Source organism: Schistocerca americana, chromosome 6, assembly GCF_021461395.2.
Source record: "Schistocerca americana isolate TAMUIC-IGC-003095 chromosome 6, iqSchAmer2.1, whole genome shotgun sequence".
NCBI lineage: Eukaryota > Metazoa > Arthropoda > Insecta > Orthoptera > Acrididae > Schistocerca > Schistocerca americana.
The window spans coordinates 381028379-381052488 of NC_060124.1; the positions used below are offsets into that span (position 1 = coordinate 381028379).

The following is a 24110-nucleotide window of genomic DNA, read 5'->3' on the forward strand; positions in this document are numbered from 1 at the left end:
CACATCCTGGGGGATGTTTCCAGAATAAGGTTTTCACTTTGCAGCGGAGTGTGCGCTGATATGAAACTACCTGACAGATTAACACTGTGTGCCGGACCGAGACTCGTGCTAGTTCTGCAAGGTTCGCAGGAGAGCTTCTGTAAGGTTTGGAAGATAGGAGACGAGATACTGGCAGAAGTGAAACTGTGGGTACCGGGCGTGAGTCGTGCTTCGGTAGCTCAGTTGGTAGAGCACTTGCCCGCGAAAGGCCAAGGTCCCGAGTTCGAGTCTCGGTCCGGCACACAGTTGTAATCTCTCAGGAAGTTTCATATCAGCGCATACTCCGCTGCAGAGTGAAAACCTCATTCTGGAATCACCAATCAAGTTGCGCAACTGAGACTATACGCGGTACTTACGCAATCTGATTAGAATTTTTTGCGGAACGGTGCCAAAATTCTTTTGGAAGTCTAAAAATGTGGGATCGAATTTAGATCCCATGTTGAGAACACTGTTTATAGCCCAGGAGACGACGCTTAGCTTACCTGGTGTAGAGGTAGAACTGTATCCTGTGGTGCGGGCAGGTGACGGGCGGGTCCACGCAGGAGGGCGTGCGGAACAGGTCGCGAACTGACTGCGGCTTCTTCGCGGAGGTGCGGTTGCGCTCCAGCAGCTGTTCCCGCTGCGCCCACACGCCGCATCCTGCAACAGCGGCGGGAGAAAGGCCTCAGCTGCGAGCAACGGGACCAGCATTGCCGTAAAATTACGGAAAGTCTGCAGTAGCTGCTGCGAATCAACAGAAGAGATTCACTGTAATGTACAGCGCCCACTCGGAGAGTGAAATGCCGAATCTCCAGTAAACCATGAACGGTGAGATTAGGAACTTGATCCTGCGAAGTGAATTTGAGAAGGAGGTGCCCCTGTAAGGTACTGTCACAGTATACAAGCTATCGAAGCCATTTTTCCCAACCCCTAGACCACGGGTCAACCTATTGTCACCTAATGTTGACCTAATCTCTTTATGTTACACTAAACTCAGCTAGTCAAGTGTGATTAATTCCGTGTGTGCTGTGCGTACTGTAAGACCTTCGGTACACACACCATCAGATTATTTGACTTGTCGCTCTAACGAAGTAGGCGAGTGTCAGCAATATGTCTCGTGGTCTTATCGTGGCGCGTTTATCTTCTGCCGTTAGGTCAGACGATAGAAATGCCACTTGCATGCTTAGAGTAGCAGATTTACGCTGACCAACTTTAAACAGGACTTGATTAATTTTCACACACATTTATTAAAATAGTAACAAGCATAAACCTTACATAACTTGATTCTGGATGCTATTTACAATTGACAATCTGAAGTTCCTTTGGTCTTGGTACATTAATCTTATTCTCACATATCTCTGATACTTGACAAAGTGTCTATACATTTCTCTTCATGGCTATGTACAGGAATATGATAATCTTATTAGGCGCAGACTGAAACTTGACTATAGACTGGTACAGACAAATGCAGACTAATGCAGACTGATTAATCAGAGGTCTGTACACTCGTTATAATACCTCGCGTGTTCATGTATCACTGCGTGAGTGTGATTCCCGAGGAGAAAAGGTTCTACGTTAGCAGCAATCTCATTGGCTGCGTTACATATTAATACGCGGATCGGCAGAAGCAGAATTTGGTCCATCTCTAAGGCGGCGCCATCTCGTAGTGCGGAGGCGGACGAGCGCTGCACCTTCGCTGTTGTGCTTAGTGGGACGTGCTCTAGTGGGAAAGTTATGTACGCACTGACTACGCAGAACTATGTACACAACACAACCCATCAAAGCAATTTTCCCCAACCCCTAGACCACGGGTCAACCTGTTGTCACCTAAAGTTATGCTACACTGAACTCAGCTACTCAAGTGTGATTAATTCCGTGTGGGGGACTGAGATAAAAGGAAAGCAAATTAAATTTGCTGTCCAACTGAAAATAAACTGATGGTCATATGTTCGTCCTGCACTTTTACTCAAGTGTGTAAAAGAAGAAACACTGCATCTACAGGCCACAAGTGGCCAATCGGTACCATCCGACCACCGTGTCATCCTCAGGGGAGGATGCAGATAGGACGGGCACGGGGTCAGCACACCGCTCTCCCGGTCGTTATGATGGTGTTCTTGACTGAAGCTGCTGCTATTCGGTCGAGTAGCTCGTCAATTGGCATCACGAGGCTGAGTGCACCCCGAAAAATGGCAACAGCGCATGGCGGCCTGGATGGTCACCCATCCAAGTGCCGAGCAAGCCTAACACTTGGATGGTCACCCATCCAAGTGCCGACCACGCCTGACAGCGCTTAACTTCGGTGATCTCACGGGAACCGGTGTATCCACTGCGGCAAGGCCGTGTAAAAGAAGAAACGGAAAGGTTAAATAACATCACTTTCCGACACTAAATGTAATAGGTCCCCCAAGTCTATGGAAGCAATATTGCATGCATACACCGATAAATGCACTCATGACCCGAAACGCAGCGGAGCCTCAGCCCATAAAACTCTCGTAAAATTGTAAACAAACCGGCTCCAGAAACGTTTACACCAGCTGTCAGTTTTGAATCTAACACCTTCTGCATTTCCCGACCACTCGGAATAAAGCATATTTATGAATTACAAGTTCGTGGGTACCGCCGTTTGCAAATATGTCCACTTCACAATTTAAATTACTTTCCTTTAGTCTACCACTTGTTTTATTTTCCCACTTCTCACTGTCTCTTTTCCCCTTCAACCTCTCTAATTAAAAGTATGTCATTTCTAATATTGCCTGAAGGCACAAAGCTATCTACCCTGTTCCACGAATCTGTTGCTCGACTGCATAATCTACAACTTCATGGAAGGGCATGGTCTGATACCTTGCTCGCATCCACGTTACAATCAGCCTCATTAAACATCCACCTACGATCCTGACATGTTTCTCCTAAACTCACTCTTCTACAGGACCATCGAAATTCATTGCGCCTAACGCTACCTTTACTGTAAACGTAAAACTCTAGCACACAAAAACTGCATAAAGCAAGATCTAGTGAATCTTTACCTTCCGAAAAGTTGCACAGCTAACTTCTGGGCGGTGGGCGGACATAAAGTAGTCCAACCTTGTGTCTTTCCTCATAACGAAGTAACACTTTTAAGCAGCTGGAAACCCCGTCTAAGCAATTTCCTGTACAGTACTTGCTGTGGTTTCTTGCTACATGATTCAGATCTGACAGATACTCATCACAACGTCCAGAAACTAAATGAAACATGTATTCGATGTAACTACGTTTTGCACTGTACCACGATACTACTGAAGTGATTGATTCAGAGCACTGATTCAGAGCACGATTTCACCAGCACATCGGGATGCAATATTTGAGATTAAGTAATGCAGCCTCATGAATATGTGAAAGGGATACTCGACCTAGGCAGAACAGGTTTCTGTCAGTGTTGCGCTGATTGGCACACCTATGTACTTGCTCGAAATACTATAAAAATTCTCAAAAACTTTAAATGGCTTTGTATGTGATTTCGATAAGACGAAGAGAAAAGCATACTTCTTTGTAAATATGAAACCTTAGTTACTCTGTCAGTACGAACGTATAAAGATTTTCAGTAGAATTAGATCTTTAAAAAAAATTATTTTAACTAACGTAGCTCGAATATTCAAGCAACGACTTTTTTTTAAGTACCAATCTTCTGATTATGATTGGTTGAATGCAGCCTGTCACGAATTTCTCTACTGGGCCAACCTAATCTCAAAGTAGCACTTGCGACCTACAGCCTCAATTATTTGTTGGATGTATTCCACTCTTCTTACCCTCAGCAGCTTCCACTAATAGCATGGAAGTCTTAACATATGTCCTATCATCGTATCCCTTCTTCTTAATATTTGCGACATGATCCTCTCCTCAACGATTTCGCGGAGAACCTGCTCATTTGTTTCCATATCAATCAACCGAATTTTCGAAACCCTTCTATAGCACCAAATCTCAGACCTTATGTTTACAAAGCGTATTCTCCGGAATGAATCATTAACAGGAGAGTGTAGCCTTTCTCGAGCTATTCCCTTACCAACTGAGTTACCGAGGCACGACTCACGATCTGTCCTCGCAACCTAAATTCTGAGAGTGCCTCTCTCCTACTTCGTAGCTGCGATACTGGAATACGGATACAAACCTACCAAGAAAGTAGCGCATGGCCCGGGGCGCAGAAATATAGCGATTAGCACTTTAAAAAATTCACATAAAACCAGTTAATCAGTTTCGAAATTTTTTTCGTACTGTACGGACGCATTGCAAATTAATGTTTAATTTACTTGCAGCAATAATTACGTCTTAAATTTTTAAGCGTCTCAATCACACACATATTGTCCTTTCTTCTTGTCAGAGTTTTCCATATATTCCTTTCCTCGCCGATTCTGCGAAGAACCTAATTTTCAACATTCTTCTGTAACATTACATCTCATACACTTCAATTCTTTTCTGTTTCGGTTTTCCCACTGTCCATAATTCACTACCAAACGATGGTGTGCTTCAAACACATGGTTCCAAAAATTTGTTCCTCAATTTAAGGCCAATGTTAAATACTAGTAGACTTCTTTTGGCCAGAACTGCACTCTTTGCAAGTGTTAGTCTGCTTTTTATATCTTACTTGCTTCGTCCGTCATATGTTATTTTAGTTCCATGGCAACAAAATTCCTGCACATCTACTTCTTCGTAACCAGTTTTGATGTTAAATCTATGGCCAATACCATTTTTGCCACTCTTCATTACTTTCATATTTAATTGCTTTAATCTCAGTCCTTACTTTGTACTCATTAAACTGTTCATTCTGTCGACATTTCCTTCATTTCTGCTTCGCTCTCACTGAGGATAGTAGTGTCATCGGCGAAATTTATGACTGATATCCTCTCACTGCCGATTTTAATCTCAATCTTGAAACTTTCTTATATTTTTACCAGTGCTTCCTCCATGTTTAGATTTAACTGTAGGGATGCAAGACTGCGTACTTCTCTTACACCCTTTTCAATCTTAAAACTTTCTTTCTTGACACTCTAACATATCGCAAATTATCCGTCTTTCCTTATTTTCCTCAGAATTTTGGACACTGTCCACCATTTTACATTGTCTAAAGCTTTCTCTAGGTGAACAAATTTCTCTTTCTTAAGTTTTGCTTTCCTTATCAAGGGTAACAAGTGAACTTGTGCCTTTACCTTTGTGAAAGCCGAACTGATCGTCATCTATCAGAAGCTGGACTTTCTTTCCCGTTCTTCTGTATGTTATTCTTGATGACTGTGCTATAATTTTCGCCCTCATCTCCCCTTGCTACCTTCTGTATTTTGTGAATGATATTTTATCCGAAAGTCGAATAAATTATCCTCTCCCCTCTTACAGGTCTTATTCAAAGAAGATATTTACCTCGTCGGCCTTCTAAACCTCTATTAAACTCTGACCCTAATATTAGATGCTCTATGCCTACCATATCAACTCCCATTTCTTCATTTATTACATTATACCCTCCTCTGTATTTAACATTGGACACCCATTGCATTCTTAATGTCTGTGCCCTTGCTTATCATTTCACCAAAGCCTTTTTATTTTATTTTTCTCTGCTTGCAGAGTAAGTCCTTCCGACTATCATTTATTTTTCTATTCTTCATATTTTTTCTTGCAGCTATTTCACCGTGACTTCGTGACCCATATTGCTGTGTTCCTGTTTTTCCACGAACATTTTTGTACGTCCTTTTCGCGATGATCGGTTGAAGTTTTACTTCTGGTATTCAAGATTTTTTCTGTTACTTTCCTTGTACCTATGTTTTTCATTCCACCTTCTGCAACTGCATTACTCTTCAACTGAACTATTTACAGTGGTTGGCATTACCGTAGTACCCACAGAATAAGACAACTTCAAACGTATCTCATTTTTGCTTAGTGCTTCAGTATCATACGTGCTACCACAATGATTATTCTGGACGATTCCATTAAGTTTCAGTCTACTCTTCATCACTGTAAAATTATGATTGCTCCCCGGTACACATTACAATCCAATATCAGACTTCGGAACCTCAGTCTAACCGTGACGCAATCTAGTCTGAATCGTCTCATGTCCGCAAGCCTTTCTGAAGTATACCTTCTCCTCTTGTGGTTTCTAAACAGTGTACTCCATTATCCCAAAAAGTTTCGAGACCGGATAACAAAAGATGGTTGTTTCAGTGCTACGGATGGTCTATATTCTGTCCCCCACTTGGGTGTAAGCACAGAACTTCATGCAACCATGTGAAATTGTCAGAAAAATCCTTCTGTGTGATGTTCAAGTAGCGCGTCACATTCTCACCTTCTCCAGTCTTGGGGAATCATCAGAAACCGATTCCAGTCTGCATTTTGCCTGTTTTTAGTTCTAGCCAAGCCGCGCGTGAATGGCGTCCACGTATAGTTCTTTGTACGTTACAACTTTTGATAGAGTTTTCTCTTCTTCAGAATGGCTTCAACACTTGACTTACAGTTCACACGCAGTGGAAGTCTGCTGTTGTCGAATACATATCTGTTGTTTGCAGTTGTTAGATCAAGCTACCACAGTAGTTACTGCTCTGACGTCGCTAATACTCCAGGAATAAAATCTGTCTGGGAAGTTTTTGGTCGGACGGTGTACTCTGTGTGACAACTGAAACTTATTGCTGAACTCAATTAGTTTTTCTCCTCTTTCATTTTTTCTACTAATCCTATATTCTCCGGTAGCTGTATCTTCTGTTCCTGCCCCTATTACCATATCCCAGTTCCCCCCCCCCCCCCACCCCACCCCACCCCTCTATGAAAATTAGATTATCATCTCCTGTAACATACTGAGATACCCGTTCAGTATCCTCATATTCTCGTACTTTCTCCTTCTATTGAAATTCCGCATATACATAATTTTCTGATACTGTTGATATTATATTCGTCTGACCAAAAACCATTATCTTCTTTCCATTGTACTTCACTGACCTCAGTATATCCAGATTGAGTCTTTTATTTCCTTTTCCGATTTTCTAGCTTCGCTACCACGTTAGAACTTTGACGTTCTACGTTTCGACTCGCAGAATGTTACCTTTTCGTTGATTATTCAAACTTTTCTCATTGTCATTTCCCCTGGCAGCCCCATCCCGTAGATTCGGAAGGGGCACTTACCCGGGATTTTTGCCGGTGGACATATCATTTTGACGGAACGAAATTTTCACTTTTACCGGAGAGTGCGCTGATATGAAAGCTACTGGCAGATTAAAACTAGAACTCGGGATCTTTGCCTTAAGCGGGCAAGTGCTCTACTAGAGCTTTGTCCGCTCCTTCGCGCTCTCTGACAAAGGTCGTTGGCAGAACGAGCTGTCTCCATCCATCGTAAATACTTGGTCGTCATTGCTGATGATTTTTATTCAGAATATAAGCAGTGGTTGAGTTCGAACCCAGGACCTATGAATTTTTGACCACTGGTCAGGGTGCTACCCATTGACCCAGTGGCGGATACAGAAAAACCGCAACGAGAGGGCACTAAAAATATCTTACGCCACTTTTATTGTTAGCGTAATAAAAAAATAATCAAGTCACATGCAAAGTTTAAGAAAGTTTTATTTAAACTGATTATACACATATAAAAGATAGTTACAATTAAGGTTCTCTTCCTTAAATTATGAATTCTATGCGCCTACTGATAGACTTTCCTTACTTGGCATACACTTGCTATTCTTCTTCAGGCAGCACGGTGCTGAGTAGTTTGTACTGTTGTTCGGTTCAAATGGCTCTAAGCCCTATGTGACTTAACATCTGAGGTCATCAGTCCCCTAGACTTAGAACTACTTAAGCCAAACTAACCTAAGGACATCACACACATCCATGCCCGAGGCAGGATTCGAACCTGTCACCGTAGCAGCAGCGCGGTTCCGGACTGAAGCGCCTAGAACCTCTCTGCCTCAGCGGCCGGCCTGTTGTTCGGAATGAACGTTAAGAAGAAAATATTGATCGCATGAAGACGATCGTCTACTGCCTGGGGAGACAGAACCCTTTCTGTTGGTTCTAAAAGTCAACACGCTATTCTGTTGCTTTCTACTCAGGGATCTTACGAGTCACAATAGGTAGCAGTCATTAACATGATGTTAACCGCGAGACATATCTTCAATATTTTGTGTCTCCTAATAGAGGCTCATTGTTTGAATGACGTCATTGTGGTATAAGCACTGGGGTGGTCAGTTTTAGATGTTGACAACTGTTGTAACCGTATTGCATGCTCTAGGACTTAGATGACCCTTTGAAGTACATTGATAGATAGAAGAGCGTATAGAAGCTGCACTGTGCCGTTCGTGATTAGAAACTCAACACTCTCTACAGAACTGTTGTGAGAATTGTAGCATCTAATAACTTTGATGTCTTCTAACAGTGCTGCTCTGTATCTGCATTTAAGAATGATTGTTGCGAAGTTTGATGATAATTAATCGCGTGTTTTCAGCTAGTTACATATCCATGTAAATGCGTAGCTATACAGGGTGTTAGAAGTATAGGTGCAGATATTATGATAATTTGTACCTTAATATGTATTCACTTCAGTGTGTTAGTTGTATTTTTCCTGCGTCTGTCTTCCCACAAAAATTCTTCACGTAATTGATTAATCGATGTTTCCTGTATCATCGTAACTGCGCTAGTGGATTACGCCTGTCAGTATAGACTTCCCGTTTTTGTTCACACTTCAAAACCTGACCTTCTGCCCAGCGGATTGGTTGGGTTGTGTTGGGGGAGGAGACCAAACTGCGAGGTCATCGGTCTCATCGGATTAAGGAAGGAAGTCCGCCGTGCCCTTTTCAAAGGAACCATCCCGGCATTTGCCTGAAGAGATTTAGGGAAATCACGGAAAACCTAAATCAGGATGGCCGGACGCGGGATTGAACCGTCGTCCTTCCGAATGCGAGTCCAGTGTGCCCAGAGGAAAATGAACGTCAATGGACTGCTGGTGTCACGCGTACTTGAAGGTACCAATCAACCTAATATCACACTATATCTAAAAAGCATCCGTTAATCTTCGACGGCGATGGAATCTTCATCAGGATAACCGACCATTTCGTAAAGCTAGAATCGCGCTACGGTGGCTCGAGGAGCACATTAGTGAACTCGTTGGTATCTCGGCCACCAAATTCGTCCTGTTTACCCAGATGGAATTCACATGTGATATCATCGGGCACCACCTCCGCACGCACAAAACGTCGGCCCATAATTGTACTGGATTGAGTGACGTTTGCGTAGAAGTTTGGGGGCGAAAACCTCCGTAAACGACCAAGGATTTAAAATCAGTGGATACAAATCCTTAGTGAAGATCGCAAAAGTTCCTTTATTGGTGATTATTTTTAGCTCACTGAGAAGCCGTCTTGAGATTCAAAACATAGGAAGTTGCATATAAGAAGTGGACAACAGCAAAAACATTGCCTATTTAAACCACCACTATATGACACATACCAACAAAATTATTACTATGAAAGCTTTCACGACCGGATGACATATCTTCTGGTAAACCTTCCGGGATGTAAGGTCGTGGTCCATGAAACTCTTCAGCTCCTAACGTTTCGTCCAGAGCTGCGCTGGACATCTTCAGAGGGGTGTTTCTCCTCCGGTGAGTCGGCAAGACTCACCGGAGGAGAAACACCCCTCTGAAGATGTCCAGCGCAGCTCTGGACGAAACGTTAGGAGCTGAAGAGTTTCATGGACCACGACCTTACATCCCGGAAGGTTTACCAGAAAATTATTACTCAATTCAGTGTGCACATGGTCGTAATCTGTTGAGCTGAATCGCTCTTGTTGTCATGTACATAATGAAAACATAATAGATCGTGGCAGAAATAAAGACATAAAAAGGCTTATTGTTAAGTAGTGTAAGGCCATGAAAGTCGTCATGGTTACATAATTTACAAAGTTAGGTGTATGGATATTTATTGCTTATACTACCAACTTTTATTGAAGGGGGGGCGGGGGCGGGAGGGGGGGGGGGGGTAGGAATTCAAACGGACCGACTTGGAACAGGGAGACACTACAGGATATTTTAATTTCCACTGTCTATACTTTTTCAAGTAAATTCATAAAACTTAGTCAACATAACAAGGAAGGATTCAGGATTCACATTTACAGCAGTTGAAGTTCAAAAACCTAACAAAATAATTATTTTTACATGTGAAATTTCATCATTTTCTCACTCTTATTCGCCACATTTGTTGCTATAGCTACACTTTTCTTCATAAGTAAGAGAGATTCTTCGATGAATTTTGCACAGCATACAAACCATACTTACAGGTGTATTAAACTTCAGAATTAATTTCATTTGTGAGAAAATAAATGAGTTGTTACATTTTAAGCTTCATGTTTAGAAAAAACTCAAATTTTGTAGTTAATTATCTCAGTTTACACCACAGTTTTTAATAGATTTGGAAAATTCTAGAGTTTTGCATTAAGGAGTTGGTGTTTAATAAGCATATTAGGTTATAAAATAAAAGGATATTTAATTTGGATGCTACGTATACCTAAGTACAGAAAGTTGTGTTTTGCGGAAAATTGCCGTTAAAGTTTCTGCTTGTATTTGGCATTCTTTTAGAACTGCCCACCCCATAAGCAGGCTCTTTTTTCATTTTCTAAATCAGTTTTCTCCCCTTTCACAATCCTATGATGCACTCTTTTTGATTTTATCACTTTCAAAAATGATTTATCTGGTTTCACTACACGCTCTCTGTCTATCGCATACAAAGCTTTGATGCAGTTCACTCAGGGCTTAATTCCCATTTTCTCTAAAACATATTTCCTGCTTTGCACACCATCATTAAAACACGAAACTGCATCATAAACACCAATAGCAAGCGCTCTTCTTCCCACAAAAATGGTTTTTGGCAATCTTTCCCATACTCTTTGGTTAAAACTTTCATTAGGGTTGGTTCAAATGGCTCTGAGCACTATGGGACTTAACTACTGTGGTCATCAGTCCCCTAGAACTTAGAACTACTGAAACCTAACTAACCTAAGGACATCACACACATCCATGCCCGAGGCAGGATTCGAACCTGCGACCGTAGCAGTCGCGCGGTTCCGGACTGCGCGCCTAGAATTTCATTAGGGTTTTGGTTACCGCCATGAAGACATTTCTTCAATAAGTTTTCATTTGCAAGGTCTCTGAATATAGGGTCGATGGCTTCCATTACAGCAGTTGGTAGAGAATTCCTGTGATGAATTCTTCACTTGTGTATGGCAGAAAATGCTGTGCGAAGAGGTGTGGCGCTACATCTTGGTACATTTAAGACCAAGTAAAGTGCCTTATAATCTGTCAAATACATATGTTTTATACATTAAACTACTCAGGGAGATGTGCGCTACAAAACAGGCATATTTTTCGAAAATGGAACTTTTTTAAATTTTTGACGTCCTACCCCCTTAATAACGGTCGATTGTCACTGGCAACAGTTACATAGTTGATACAGATTTATAATTTTTTGATCATTGGCACTGTATATACTTTCCTGTATCTTAAAATATTGTACTGCTTTCAACTGTGACCATATATTAATTTCCTTCGCTGTCAGTATCTCCTGGCATTGTATTACTTACCGGACAACGTATGTTTCATTTATGGTTACTACAGACCTGTAGAAATTGAAGACAGTTCCTTGCATCTTACATGACGTAAATCTAGTAGGAATTTCGTTACGTCTTATTATAGAGTCGGGACTATATAGTTCGTTTATTAGAAGCGCTATCTGCCAGTCAGTGTTCTCTTGTAGCAATGACACTACGTAGTGGCCATTTCCCTGACAGCTGTAATGCAAGTACTTCCTTGTTCTGTAGACTGCGTTGCATGTGATATGCTCTACTTCTATCCACACATGGACTATGTAACTGTTAGCACTCTCAGTAACTATGTATTAAAACACAATTGTGATAATATGAGCTCTAGATATACAGGGTGATCACAAACAATATGAAAAGCTTGAAAAGTTGTTTTAGGATAGGTTGTTGTGAGAAATAATTGTTAAGAAAAAAAATCCGATACGTTGCGCCGTTTCCGTATTAATTAGCGTCGAAGTTAGCCAGTCACGCCGCTGCACTCCAAATCCAAGCGCCCCCCCCCCCCCCCCCGAGACGGTGTCACGAAAAGTGTTCTTGGTCTGTTTTCTTAAACCAAAGAAGAGAACGATACAAAAATTGGACATGGCGTGGCAGTAAGGATCGAACCCCTAGCGAAAGACTGAGCAGTCTCGTGCGCTCTCATCTACGCTATGAACAAGGCTGACAATAACTGTATCTGTCGGGCCGCTTAACGCAGCACGCAGAACAGGCTGATTGGCTAACTTCATTGTAATTAACTCGGAAACGGCACAACGTATCGAATGGGTTCTTCCTTGCGATTGTTTCTCAGCACAACATACCCTGCGACACCCTTACAAACTTTTCAGGCTGTTTCTGACAACCTTGTATGCATGATACGTGGCTCGCGGTGTAAATTATGTAATCATGACGACCTTCTACTTTAGTTAAATGATTCAAATGGCTCTGAGCACTATGGGACGTAACTTCTGAGGTCATCAGTCCCCTAGAACTTAGAACTATTAAAACCTAACCAACCTAAGGACATCACACACATCCATGCCCGAGGCAGGATTCGGACCTGCGACCGTAGCAGTTGCGCGGTTCCGGGCTGAAGCGCCTAGAGCCGCTCGGCCACCGCGGCCGGCCTACTTTAGTTAATTTCATAGCTTTATACGACCTACCGCATATACTTTTGTAAGTCTTTATTTTTGTCAAGGTCTATTATGTTTTTCCGTATGTACATGGTGACAAGAGCGATTCAGCTCAACAGGTTACGACTATGATACACACTGAGATAATAATTTTTATCAGTATGTCTTATATAATGGTAGTTTAAATAGAAAATGTTTTTGCTGTTTTTCACCTCTTCTACATCTACATCTACATGGATAATCTGCAAATCATCCTTAAGTGCCTGGCAGAAGGTTCGTAAACCACCTTCACACCAATTCTCCATTATTCCAATATCAAACAGCGAGCGGAAACAACGAATACCTATATATTTTCGTGCTAGATCTGATTCCCCTTATTTTATTCTGATGACCGTTTCTCCCTATGTAGGTCGGCATCAACAAAATATTTTCGCATTTGGAAGAGAAGGCTGGAGATTTAAATGTCGTGGGAAGATTCCGTCACATCGAAAAAGCCTTTGTTTTAATGATGTCTACCCCAAACCCTGTATTATTTCAGGGACACTCTGTTCTCTATTTCGCGATAATACAAAACGTGCTGCTCTTCTTTGAACTTTCTCGATGAACTCTGTCGGTCCTATCTGCAAAGGATCGCACACCGCGCAGCAGTATTCTAAAAAGAGGACGGACAACCTTAATGCAGGCAGCCTCTTAAGTAGATCTGTCACATTTTCTAAGTGTTCTGCCAATAAAACGCATTCTTTAGTTAACCTTAGACACAACTTTTCTATGTGTTCCTTCCCATTTAAGTTGTTGGTAATTATAATTCCTAAGTATTTAGTTGAATTTAAGGCCTCTAGATTTGACTAATTTATCATATAACCGAAGTTTAACGGATTCCTTTTAGCACTCAGGTGGATGTCCTCACACTTTCCATTATTTAGCCTCTACAGCTAATATCCCACCATACAAATACCTTTTTTAAATAGTTTTGAAATTTTTTTGATCTTCTGATTACTCTAGTGGACGATAAACGACAGCTTCATCTGCAAACAAACTAGGACGGCTGCTCAAATTGTCTCCTAAATCGTTTATATAGACAAGGAACAGCAGAATGAGACAATATTTCATAAGCATGCAATTTCACTACAAGCCGCTTGAGTAGTACAGTGTCAAAAGCGTTCTGGAAATCTAGAAACACTGAATCAATCAGTAATCCCTTGTCAATAGCTCCCAATACTTCGTGGGAGTAATGAGGTGGTTGTGTTTCACAAGAACGATGTTTTCTAAATCCGTAACTATGTGTCGATAGACCGTTATCTTCAAGGTAATTAACAATGTTCGAACACAATGTGTGTTCCAAAATCCTGACGCATGTCGACGTTAATGATAGGGGCCTGTAATTTAGTGGATCAATTCTATTACTTTTCTTGAATTTTGGTGTGACCTGCCAACTTTCCAGTCTTTCGGTACGGATCTTACGTCGAGCGAGCGGTTGTATACCCGAAGTATAGAGTCATTACATCAGCATACTCTGAAAGGAACCTAATTGATATACAGTCTGAACCGGAAGACTTGCTCTTTAAGTTGCTCAAGTTGCTTCACCACTCCCAGGATATCTACTTATTAATTACTCATGTTGACAACTGTTCTTAATTCGTATCCTGGAATATTTACTTCGTCTTCTTTGATGAGGAATTTCGGAAGGCTGTGTTTAGTAACTCAACTTCGGCAGCACTGTCGTCGATGTATTTCCATTGCTATCGAGCAGAGAAGGTATTGATTATATCTTGCCCCTAACATACTTTACATACGACTAGAGTCTCTTTCGAGTTTCTGCCAGGTTTCGAAACAAAGTTTCGTTGTGGAAACTATTGTAAACATCTCGCATTGAGATCCGATCTAGATGTCGAACTTCTGTAAAAGATCGGCAATCTCTGAGATTTTGCATTCTGTTAAATTTGGAATGTTTTTTTCGTTGTTTCTGCAACAACGTTCGGACCCGTTTCGTGTACCAAGGAGGATCAGCTCCGTCGTTTGTTAATTTATTTGGTATAAATCTGTGATTTCTGTCGATACTATTTCTCTGAATTCAAGCCACATCTGGTCCACACTTACATTGCTAATTAGGAAGGAGTGGAGATTGTTTCTAAGGAGGGTGTAGAGGGAATTTTTATCTGCTTTTTTGATTAGGTATTTTTCCCTTCATATTTGGAGGATTTGGGGGTTACAATATTCATTCTTGCTACGACACGCCGGCTGGAGTGGCCGAGCGGTTGTAGGCGCCACGCTCTAGAACCGCGCTACCGCTACGGTCGCTGGTTCGAATCCTGCCTCGGGCATGGATGTGTCTGATGTCCTTCGGTTAGTTAAGTTTAAGTAGTTCTAAGTTCTAGGGGACTGATGATATCAGAAGTTAAGTCATATAGTGCTCAGAGCCAGTTGAACCATTTTTTTGCTACGACAACCCTGTGATTACTAAACCTAGAATTTTAGATCTTAGGATGGCTCGTCAATGAGCTGAAACTAGTTATCACTAGAGAATTTTTGCGACGGTGACTCAGGATTTTATCCATACAAATTAACATAACAAATCTCTTGTCTCCCTCTTATTTCACAATGTAAACAATGGATCAAGGACTTCCTGAATCCGTGCCGAGGCCACGAAGAACCGCTGCTGTTGGGTTGGGTTGTTTGGGGGAAGAGACCAAAGAGCGAGATCATCGATCTCATCGGATTAGGGAGGATTGGGAAGGAAGTCGGCCGTGCTCTTTCAAAGGAACTATCCCGACATTTGCCTGGAACGATTTAGGAAAATCACGGAAAACCTAAACCGGGATGGCCGGACGCGGGATTGAACCGTCGTCCTCCCGAATACGAGTCCTGTGTGCTAAGCACTGCGCCACCTCGCTCGGTCATCGCTGTTGTACCGTGTTCTAAACGTGGACCAGTAAGCTACTAAATAGGTGGTCAATTTGTTGTTGCTCATCAGTGTACAAACGCTTTTATATCGGTGATAGTCCTGAGTTGGGTCCACTCCAGGACAGACGTCCCTGCTGATACAGACGTCCCTGTCCTTGAGGGCCACACGTGCGCGGGCGCTGCGTCATTGTGCCCCACCTCAAGGAGCATGCGCTCGGCCGGAAGACGAAGAAAGCCTGCGCGTCCGCGTCCAAGGCTGAACTTTCGCCGCGCGGCACTTTCTGCGGTTGCGCAACTCCGAGGCGGCCGCGAGGTCGTCCGCGGAGCTGCGGCGCTCTCTCCTCCGCTGCTGCTGCTGCTGGTGCTGCTGCTGCCCAACTGACTCACTGCAGCGTCTCTTGCGCACAGCAGGCTTCTCTGCTCGTGGCCGACTTCGCCGGTGCGCTGCCGAGCGCTCAGCTGCGCCCCATAGCCGGTGTACGCGCTGCTCCTGTTTACACGGACCACTCGTTTGACCCCTGCTTGTTTCGTAACAGCTTCACTATAAAGCTACAGGGTGTTTCAAAAATGACCGGTATATTTGAAACGGCAATAAAAACTAAACGAGCAGCGATAGAAATACACCGTTTGTTGCAATATGCTTGGGACAACAGTACATTTTCAGGCAGACAAACTTTCGAAATTACAGTAGTTACAATTTTCAACAACAGATGGCGCTGCGGTCTGGGAAACTCTATAGTACGATATTTTCCACATATCCACCATGCGTAGCAATAATATGGCGTAGTCTCTGAATGAAATTACCCGAAACCTTTGACAACGTGTCTGGCGGAATGGCTTCACATGCAGATGAGATGTACTGCTCCAGCTGTTCAATTGTTTCTGGATTCTGGCGGTACACCTGGTCTTTCAAGTGTCCCCACAGAAAGGGGTTCATGTCTGGCGAATAGGGAGGCCAATCCACGCCGCCTCCTGTATGTTTCGGATAGCCCAAAGCAATCACACGATCATCGAAATATTCATTCAGGAAATTAAAGACGTCGGCCGTGCGATGTGGCCGAGCACCGTCTTGCATAAACCACGAGGTGTTCGCAGTGTCGTCTAAGGCAGTTTGTACCGCCACAAATTCACGAAGAATGTGCAGATAGCGTGATGCAGTAATCGTTTCGGATCTGAAAAATGGGCCAATGATTCCTTTGGAAGAAATGGCGGCCCAGACCAGTACTTTTTGAGGATGCAGGGACGATGGGACTGCAACATGGGGCTTTTCGGTTCCCCATATGCGCCAGTTCTGTTTATTGACGAAGCCGTCCAGGTAAAAATAAGCTTCGTCAGTAAACCAAATGCTGTCCACATGCATATCGCCGTCATCAATCCTGTGCACTATATCGTTAGCGAATGTCTCTCGTGCAGCAATGGTAGCGGCGCTGAGGGGTTGCCGCGTTTGAATTTTGTATGGATAGAGGTGTAAACTCTGGCGCATGAGACGATACGTGGACGTTGGCGTCATTTGGACCGCAGCTGCAACACGGCGAACGGGAACCCGAGCCCACTGTTGGATCACCTGCTGCACTAGCTGCGCATTGCCCTCTGTGGTTGCCGTACGCGGTCGCCCTACCTTTCCAGCACGTTCATCCGTCACGTTCCCAGTCCGTTGAAATTTTTCAAACAGATCCTTTATTGTATCGCTTTTCGGTCCTTTGGTTACATTAAACCTCCGTTGAAAACTTCGTCTTGTTGCAACAACACTGTGTTCTAGGCGGTGGAATTCCAACACCAGAAAAATCCTCTGTTCTAAGGAATAAACCATGTTGTCTACAGCACACTTGCACGTTGTTGAAAATTTTAACTACTGTAATTTCGAAAGTTTGTCCGCCTGAAAATGTACTGTTGTCCCAAGCGTATTGCAACAAACGGTGTATTTCTATCGCTGCTCGTTTAGTTTTTATTGCCGTTTCAAATATACCGGTCATTTTTGAAACACCCTGTAAGTATTGACTTGGAAAGCGAACTAACCTGGTCTGCATCATCCATAAAGCCGTCGGCACACGGACCGTGCTGTCGAACGTTAACGTTGAGCGTGCCAAGTTCAACGTGCTGCTGAACGCTCAGGAACGATGCGACTCGTGCATACGGTACGTGGGCCCCAACGTGGTATACGTAATCGCAACGCACTCCAGCGGCAGTTGAGGCATGTTTCTAGTTCGTAAATCACACTGTTTACTCAACGGGCGCGCGTAAAATTCCCACGTTAGCTCTATTAAAACGCACATTTCTTCCATCGTCCACGAAAAGGAAAGTACCATGTCCAATCAATAAGGACACAGGCTTATAAAAGTTCCATTACAAGCAGTGCGTTACAAATATGGAATACTTTCCGCATGAGATAAACATTATTTCATCATTCTCACATTTTAGTTAAACCCCAAGGTCAGTCTTACTTGATCACTATTCCTACCCTATAGCAGAATCTTTGCAACATGTGAATTACGAAGCGTAAAAGAAGAAGGAGCAAATTATCTTTATACATGTAGCGCAAGCTTCAGATTAAGCCAATCGAACAAAGTCACCCCTCAAAAAACGGTGAAATTGTATTTACATAACATGAAATATTATAGTCTATACTTATATTAAACTAATAATAAAGTATCAGAACCTAATAAAAACGCGAATGTTAGGAAAAAAAATTGGTTGAGTCAGGACGCGAACCACCGCCCCAACAAAAGATTTCATAATGGGACAGGGAAACTATTCATTACGCTAAACCAACACGACACCTTTCGTATCTAATCATAGTATCCTATCGCTTGCCAAAAACCTTAATCGAAGATATGTTGCTAACTGAAATTTAATTATAAGAAATTGTACCAAGAACAATGCGTTTTGGGTGGATCTTGAGTGTGTAGCTGCCTTCAAATAGCCTACTCTCACTATACGCAAGTTACAATAATTCTTTTGCCACGAATATGATGTTTCTCATTATTTTATTGGAACGAATCACACAGTTAACAACGGGTTTTGCAGTGATTCTCAATTTGCTGGTGCTCGGAACGGCATATATATATATAGGCTTGAAATGAATGCCAATATGGCGCCTCACAACTCTGTACTGAAGGGAGACGGCGTGTGTGTGACGTAGGCGGCGTTGTGCCATCTCATTGGTCAACGCTCAGACGCACGCTCAGAATATCTGGCATGCCAGATATTGCTCTGCACGTTCGGAAAGACTCCCGAGCGTGCTATTCCAAGCTGTGACGTCAGAAACTCGTCACTCTCAACGCTCAGCTTTCGGATGCACGGTCCGTGTGCCGACGGCTTAACGTTCGAATGCGTAGGTTAACCGGTTTCACTTCGGTAGTCGAAGTTACTATTCTGTACGCTTCTGAGGCCAGCTGATGATCGATCCGGTTGTCAATTTTTCATCTACTATACCGAGAACTAGGGCCCGGGAGTAGACAACATTCCATTAGAACTACTGACAGCCTTGGGAGAGCCAGCCCCCACAAAACTCTACCATCTGGTGAGCAAAATGTATGAGACAGGCGAAATACCTTCAGGCTTCAAGAAGAATATAATAATTCCAATCCCAAAGAAAGCAGGTGTTGACAGATGTGAAAATTACCGAACTATCAGTTTAATAAGTCACGGCTGCAAAATACTACGCGAATTCTTTACAGGCGGATGGAAAAACTGGTAGAAGCCGACCTCGGGGAAGATCAGTTTGGATTCCGTAGAAATATTGGAACACGTGAGACAATACTGACCCTAAGACTTACCTTAGAAACTAGATTAAGAAAAGGCAAACCTACGTTTCTAGCATTTGTAGACTTAGAGAAAGTTTTTGACAATGTTGACTGGAATACTCTCACTCAAATTCTGAAGGTGGCAGGGGTAAAATACAGGGAGCGACAGGCTATTTACAATTTGTACAGAAACCAGGTAGCAATTATAAGAGTCGAGGGACATGAAAAGGAAGCAGTGGTTGGTAAGGGAGTGAGACAGGGTTGTAGCCTATCCCTAATGTTATTCAATCTGTACATTGAGCAAGTACTAAAGGAAACAAAAGAATAATGCGGGGTAGGTATAAAAATGCATGGAGAAGAAATAAAAACTTTAAGGTTCGCCGATGACACTGTAATTCTGTCAGAGACAGCAAAGGACTTGGAAGAGCAGTTGAACGCAATGGACAGTGTCTTGAAAAAATGGTTCAAATGGCTCTGTGCACTATGGGACTTAACATCTATGGTCATCAGTCCCCTAGAACTTAGAACTACTTAACCCTAACTAACCTAAGGACATCACACAACACCCAGTCATCACGAGGCAGAGAAAATCCCTGACCCCGCCGGGAATCGAACCCGGGAACCCGGGCGCGGGAAGCGAGAACGCTTCCGCAGCTGCGGACGACAGTGTCTTGAATGGAGGATAGAAGATGAACATCAACAAAAGCAAAACGAGGATGTAGTCGAGTTAACTCAGGTGATGCTGAGGGTATTAGATAAGGAAATGAGACGCTTAATAAATGAGTTTGCTATTTGGGGAGCAAAATAACTGATCATGGTCGAAGTAGAGAGGATATAAAATGTAGACTGGCAATGGCAAGGAAAGCGTTTCTGAAGAAGAGAAATTTGTTAACATCGAGTATAGATTTCAGTGTCAGGAAGTCGTTTCTGAAAATATTTGTATGGAGCGTAGCCATCTAAGGAAATGAAACATAGACGATAAATAGTTTGGACAAGAAGGGAATAGAAGCTTTCGAAATGTGGTGCTACAGAAGAATGCTGAACATTAGATGGATAGATCATATAACTAATGAGGGGGTATTGAACAGAATTGGAGAGAAGAGAAATTTTGTGGCACAACTTGACAAGAAGAAGGGATCGGTTGGTAGGACATGTTCTGAGGCATCAAGGGACCACCAATTTAGTATTGGAGGACAGCGAGGACGGTAAAAAGTCGTAGAGGGAAACCAAGAGATGAATACACTAAGCAGATTCAGAAGGATGTAGGCTGCACTACGTAATGGGAGATGAAGCAGCTTGAACACGATAGAGTAGAATGGAGAGCTGCATCAATCAAGTCTCACGACTGAACACCACAACAACAACATACCTAGAAGTGGTCATGTGTCGGTAAGACCTTTCGTTCGGTACGGTGTGCTTTGACTCTGGAGACATTCATTTTTTAAAAATACTTAGTAGCTTTTAGTTTTGCATGTAGTGATTATGAGAATCACAGGGACGCACCTAAGCGGAAAATGAGTTCATAATTATGCAAGCATTTCGGCCGAGAATCATGGAAGTGGACATAGTGCACATGGTACTGTTAAGAGGAAGGCAAGAGTATCGAAGGCGGGTAAGGCATCTCGAGGAAATGCGGCGCCGTGCGATTTGCCATTGTAATCTGAGGGAAGAGACGAACCCTTCTGAAATGCCCGCGATCAATTTTGTTGCGAGGTACTAACTGACTGAGTAGGGAGGTGGCCCGTAATTTGGTCAAGGAGCTGTAGACATAAATGAGGGCCCATCACAGAGCTAAAGCCACCACTTTGCATCTGAAGGTATAATTGTTTAGCAAGTCCTGAAATGACTAAATCACCTGAACGATCCTTATCAGTTATCAAATTTTTAACACAGGTAGTTATTCTAAGGAAGGCCAGACATACTGGTAGAAAAAAATAATAAAGTGTCTTCTTATGAGTACATCCTGGTTTTGTTTAAAATACAACACAAATAAATAACTGGTACACTGCGGCAACACAAAGCCATTTCAGTGTCAGTGGGATGTGAATGTACTAATCTTCTCATTTTCTTCCACCATCTTCTCTGGTATCTTCTACCACCAACACTATTCACTATCCTTTTGATTTAAATAATGATGATAGCGTGTCTGGGAGTTGTGTCGGCTGGCCGCTCCGTGTGTGGGGCACCGTGCTGGGTGTGCAGTCGTCGGGAGGGCAGACCCACAGCTGTGGTCACTTGTCTTTAATTGGCTGGCGCGAGAAGCGACGGCAATGGGGCACTGGCCCACCTCGGTTCCATAGTAGCCGTACCGACGCGCTATCGAACGGCTTACGGATTACAGGGAGTCTCAGTTGTGGTAAATCTATGGCACGGTGCGCTCACCTACCGAACCGATGGGCAGAGCGACCAAACGATACAGAATAGGGCTACCGTCCTAATGCTCGACAAATAGGGGAGTTATTAATGGAGTACACTCCAGGATTCTTAAGCCCCTTCCAGTACCTATGATAAAGATAATATTTATTTTACTGACAATTTATCATCTGAGAAGGGTGGCGATACATGAACTGTGTAATAATTAATATCCCTTATGAATGACAATGATGTTAGCATCTATTAAACAATTATAAACACAGTGAAACCTATGTATAAGATCTCTCTTTCAATTAGATTACTCTTGCAACTACATCTAGCCTGCAGTTGGGCCCCTATTGGCATTAGATTTTTCTTGCTCTGTTTCGCTGAGCTCTATTATTTCATCTGAGTCTTATTTGCTTTTGTATATCGAAATGTTTATTACAAGTATAAAAAATATCTTTTCCATTATGACTACGTCATTTGAAGAACCTCATTAATTTTAGATGAAAAGAAAAGATAATTTCATTCTGTGAAAGTGGTGTAATAAAGTACGGAAGGTTTTCGTTCTGTTCAGCTTATTTCAAGAGCCATTTTCTATGTAATTGCTATTTTCAAGTATTAGATTCATTAGAACGTGCAATCATTTATTTTTCCATAAGTCTGATAACTTTTCTGACTTCAATTATTTCAAAAGAAAATTTCATTTATTTTCACAGTCAGTAAAATACCAGGTGAACTGCTTAGAAATTAGCTAAGTGTCACAAAAATGATAGAGGATTTGGGCTGGACATCACTAAAACAAAGGCGTTTTTCGTTGCGACGGAATCTTATCACGAAATTCCAACCATCAACTTTCTCCTCCGAATGCGAAAATATTTTGCTGACTCCGAACTACATAGGGAGGAACGATCACCACGATAAAATAATGGAAATCAGAGTTCGTACGGAAAGATATAGGTGTTCATTCTTTCCGCGCGCTATACGAGATTGGAATAATAGAGAATTGTGAAGGTGGTTTGATGAACCCTCTGCGAGGCACTTAAATGTGATTTGCAGAGCATCCAAGTAGATGTAGATGTACGAAAGTAACTGAGATTTAACCAAAGACATAATGAGGTCCAAGTTCCCTTCTAAGATTACCGCCAAAGGCAGAGTTTCCAATATATATTTGTATGTTCTTGATTATCTCTGAATATAAAGTTAATTTCACTTAACCATACGCGGTAATATCCTAGCCGCAATTGACGACTCGAGGAGAGTGGGTCTACGGCAGCGCCCCTGGCCTTATATGCCTATATTGAGATTTTTTCTGTTTCCAGTGGTCCTTTTCGTTTACACGTCAGTAACAAAACTGCGTGTGTTGTGAGAACCGTCTGCTGTGCAGTTTAACGTCTCGCTTACGCCGCCGGATCGAGTCTTCTACTTATGGGCAGTCCTCAATCATCGACCAAGACGGCAGCATCACCTTCTACACATTGGCCATTAAAATTGCTACACCACGAAGATGACGTGTTACAAACGCGAAATTTAACCGACAGGAAGAAGATGCTGTGATATGCAAATGATTAACTTTTCAGAGCATTGACACAAGATTGGCGCCGGTGGCGGCATCTACAACGTGCTCACATGAGGAAAGTTTCCAACCGATTGCTCATACAGAAACAGCAGTTGACCGGCGTTGCCTAGTGAAACGTTGTTGTGATGCCTCGTATAAGGAGGAGAAATGCGTACCATCACGTTTCCGACTTTGATAAACGTCGGATTGTAGCCTATCGCGATTGCTGTTTATCGTATCGCGACATTGCTGCTCGCGTTGGTCGAGATCCAATGACTGTCAGCAGAATATGGAATCGGTGGGTTCAGGAGGGTAATACGGAACGCCGTGCTGGATCCCAACGGTCTCGTATCACTGGCAGTCGAGATGACAGGCATGTTATCCGCATGGCTGTAACGGATCGTGCAGCCACGTCTCGATCCGTGAGTCAACAGATGGGGACGTTTGCAAGACAACAACCATCTGCACGAACAGTTCGACGACGTTTGGAGCAGCGTGGACTATCAGCTCGGAGACCATGACTGCGGCTACCCTTGACGCTGCATCACAGACAGGACCGCCTGCGATAGTGTACTCAACGATGAACCTGGGTGTACGAATGGCAAAACGTCATATTTTCGGATGAATCCAGGTTCTGTTTACAGCATCATGATGGTCGCATCCATGTTTGGCGACATCGCGACAAACACATATTGGAAGCGTGTATTCGTCATCGCCATACTGGCGTATGGGGTGTCATTGGTTACACGTCTCGGTCACTTCTTGTTCGCATTGACGGCACTTCGAACAGTGGACGTTACATTTTAGATGTGTTACGACCCGTGGCTCTACCCTTCATTCGAT

The 24110-nt window shown here is 42.8% G+C and overlaps 1 protein-coding gene across 1 annotated transcript in view; it reads right to left on the minus strand.

Moving 5' to 3' along the window:
* LOC124619685 (inactive pancreatic lipase-related protein 1) overlaps positions 1-24110 on the minus strand; it is a 243764-nt gene that overhangs the window by 130553 nt on the left and 89101 nt on the right. The window contains exon 3 of the mRNA XM_047146235.1: positions 522-678. Within this exon, the coding sequence (XP_047002191.1) occupies positions 522-678 (157 nt within the window). The remainder of the gene's footprint in view (positions 1-521; positions 679-24110) is intronic.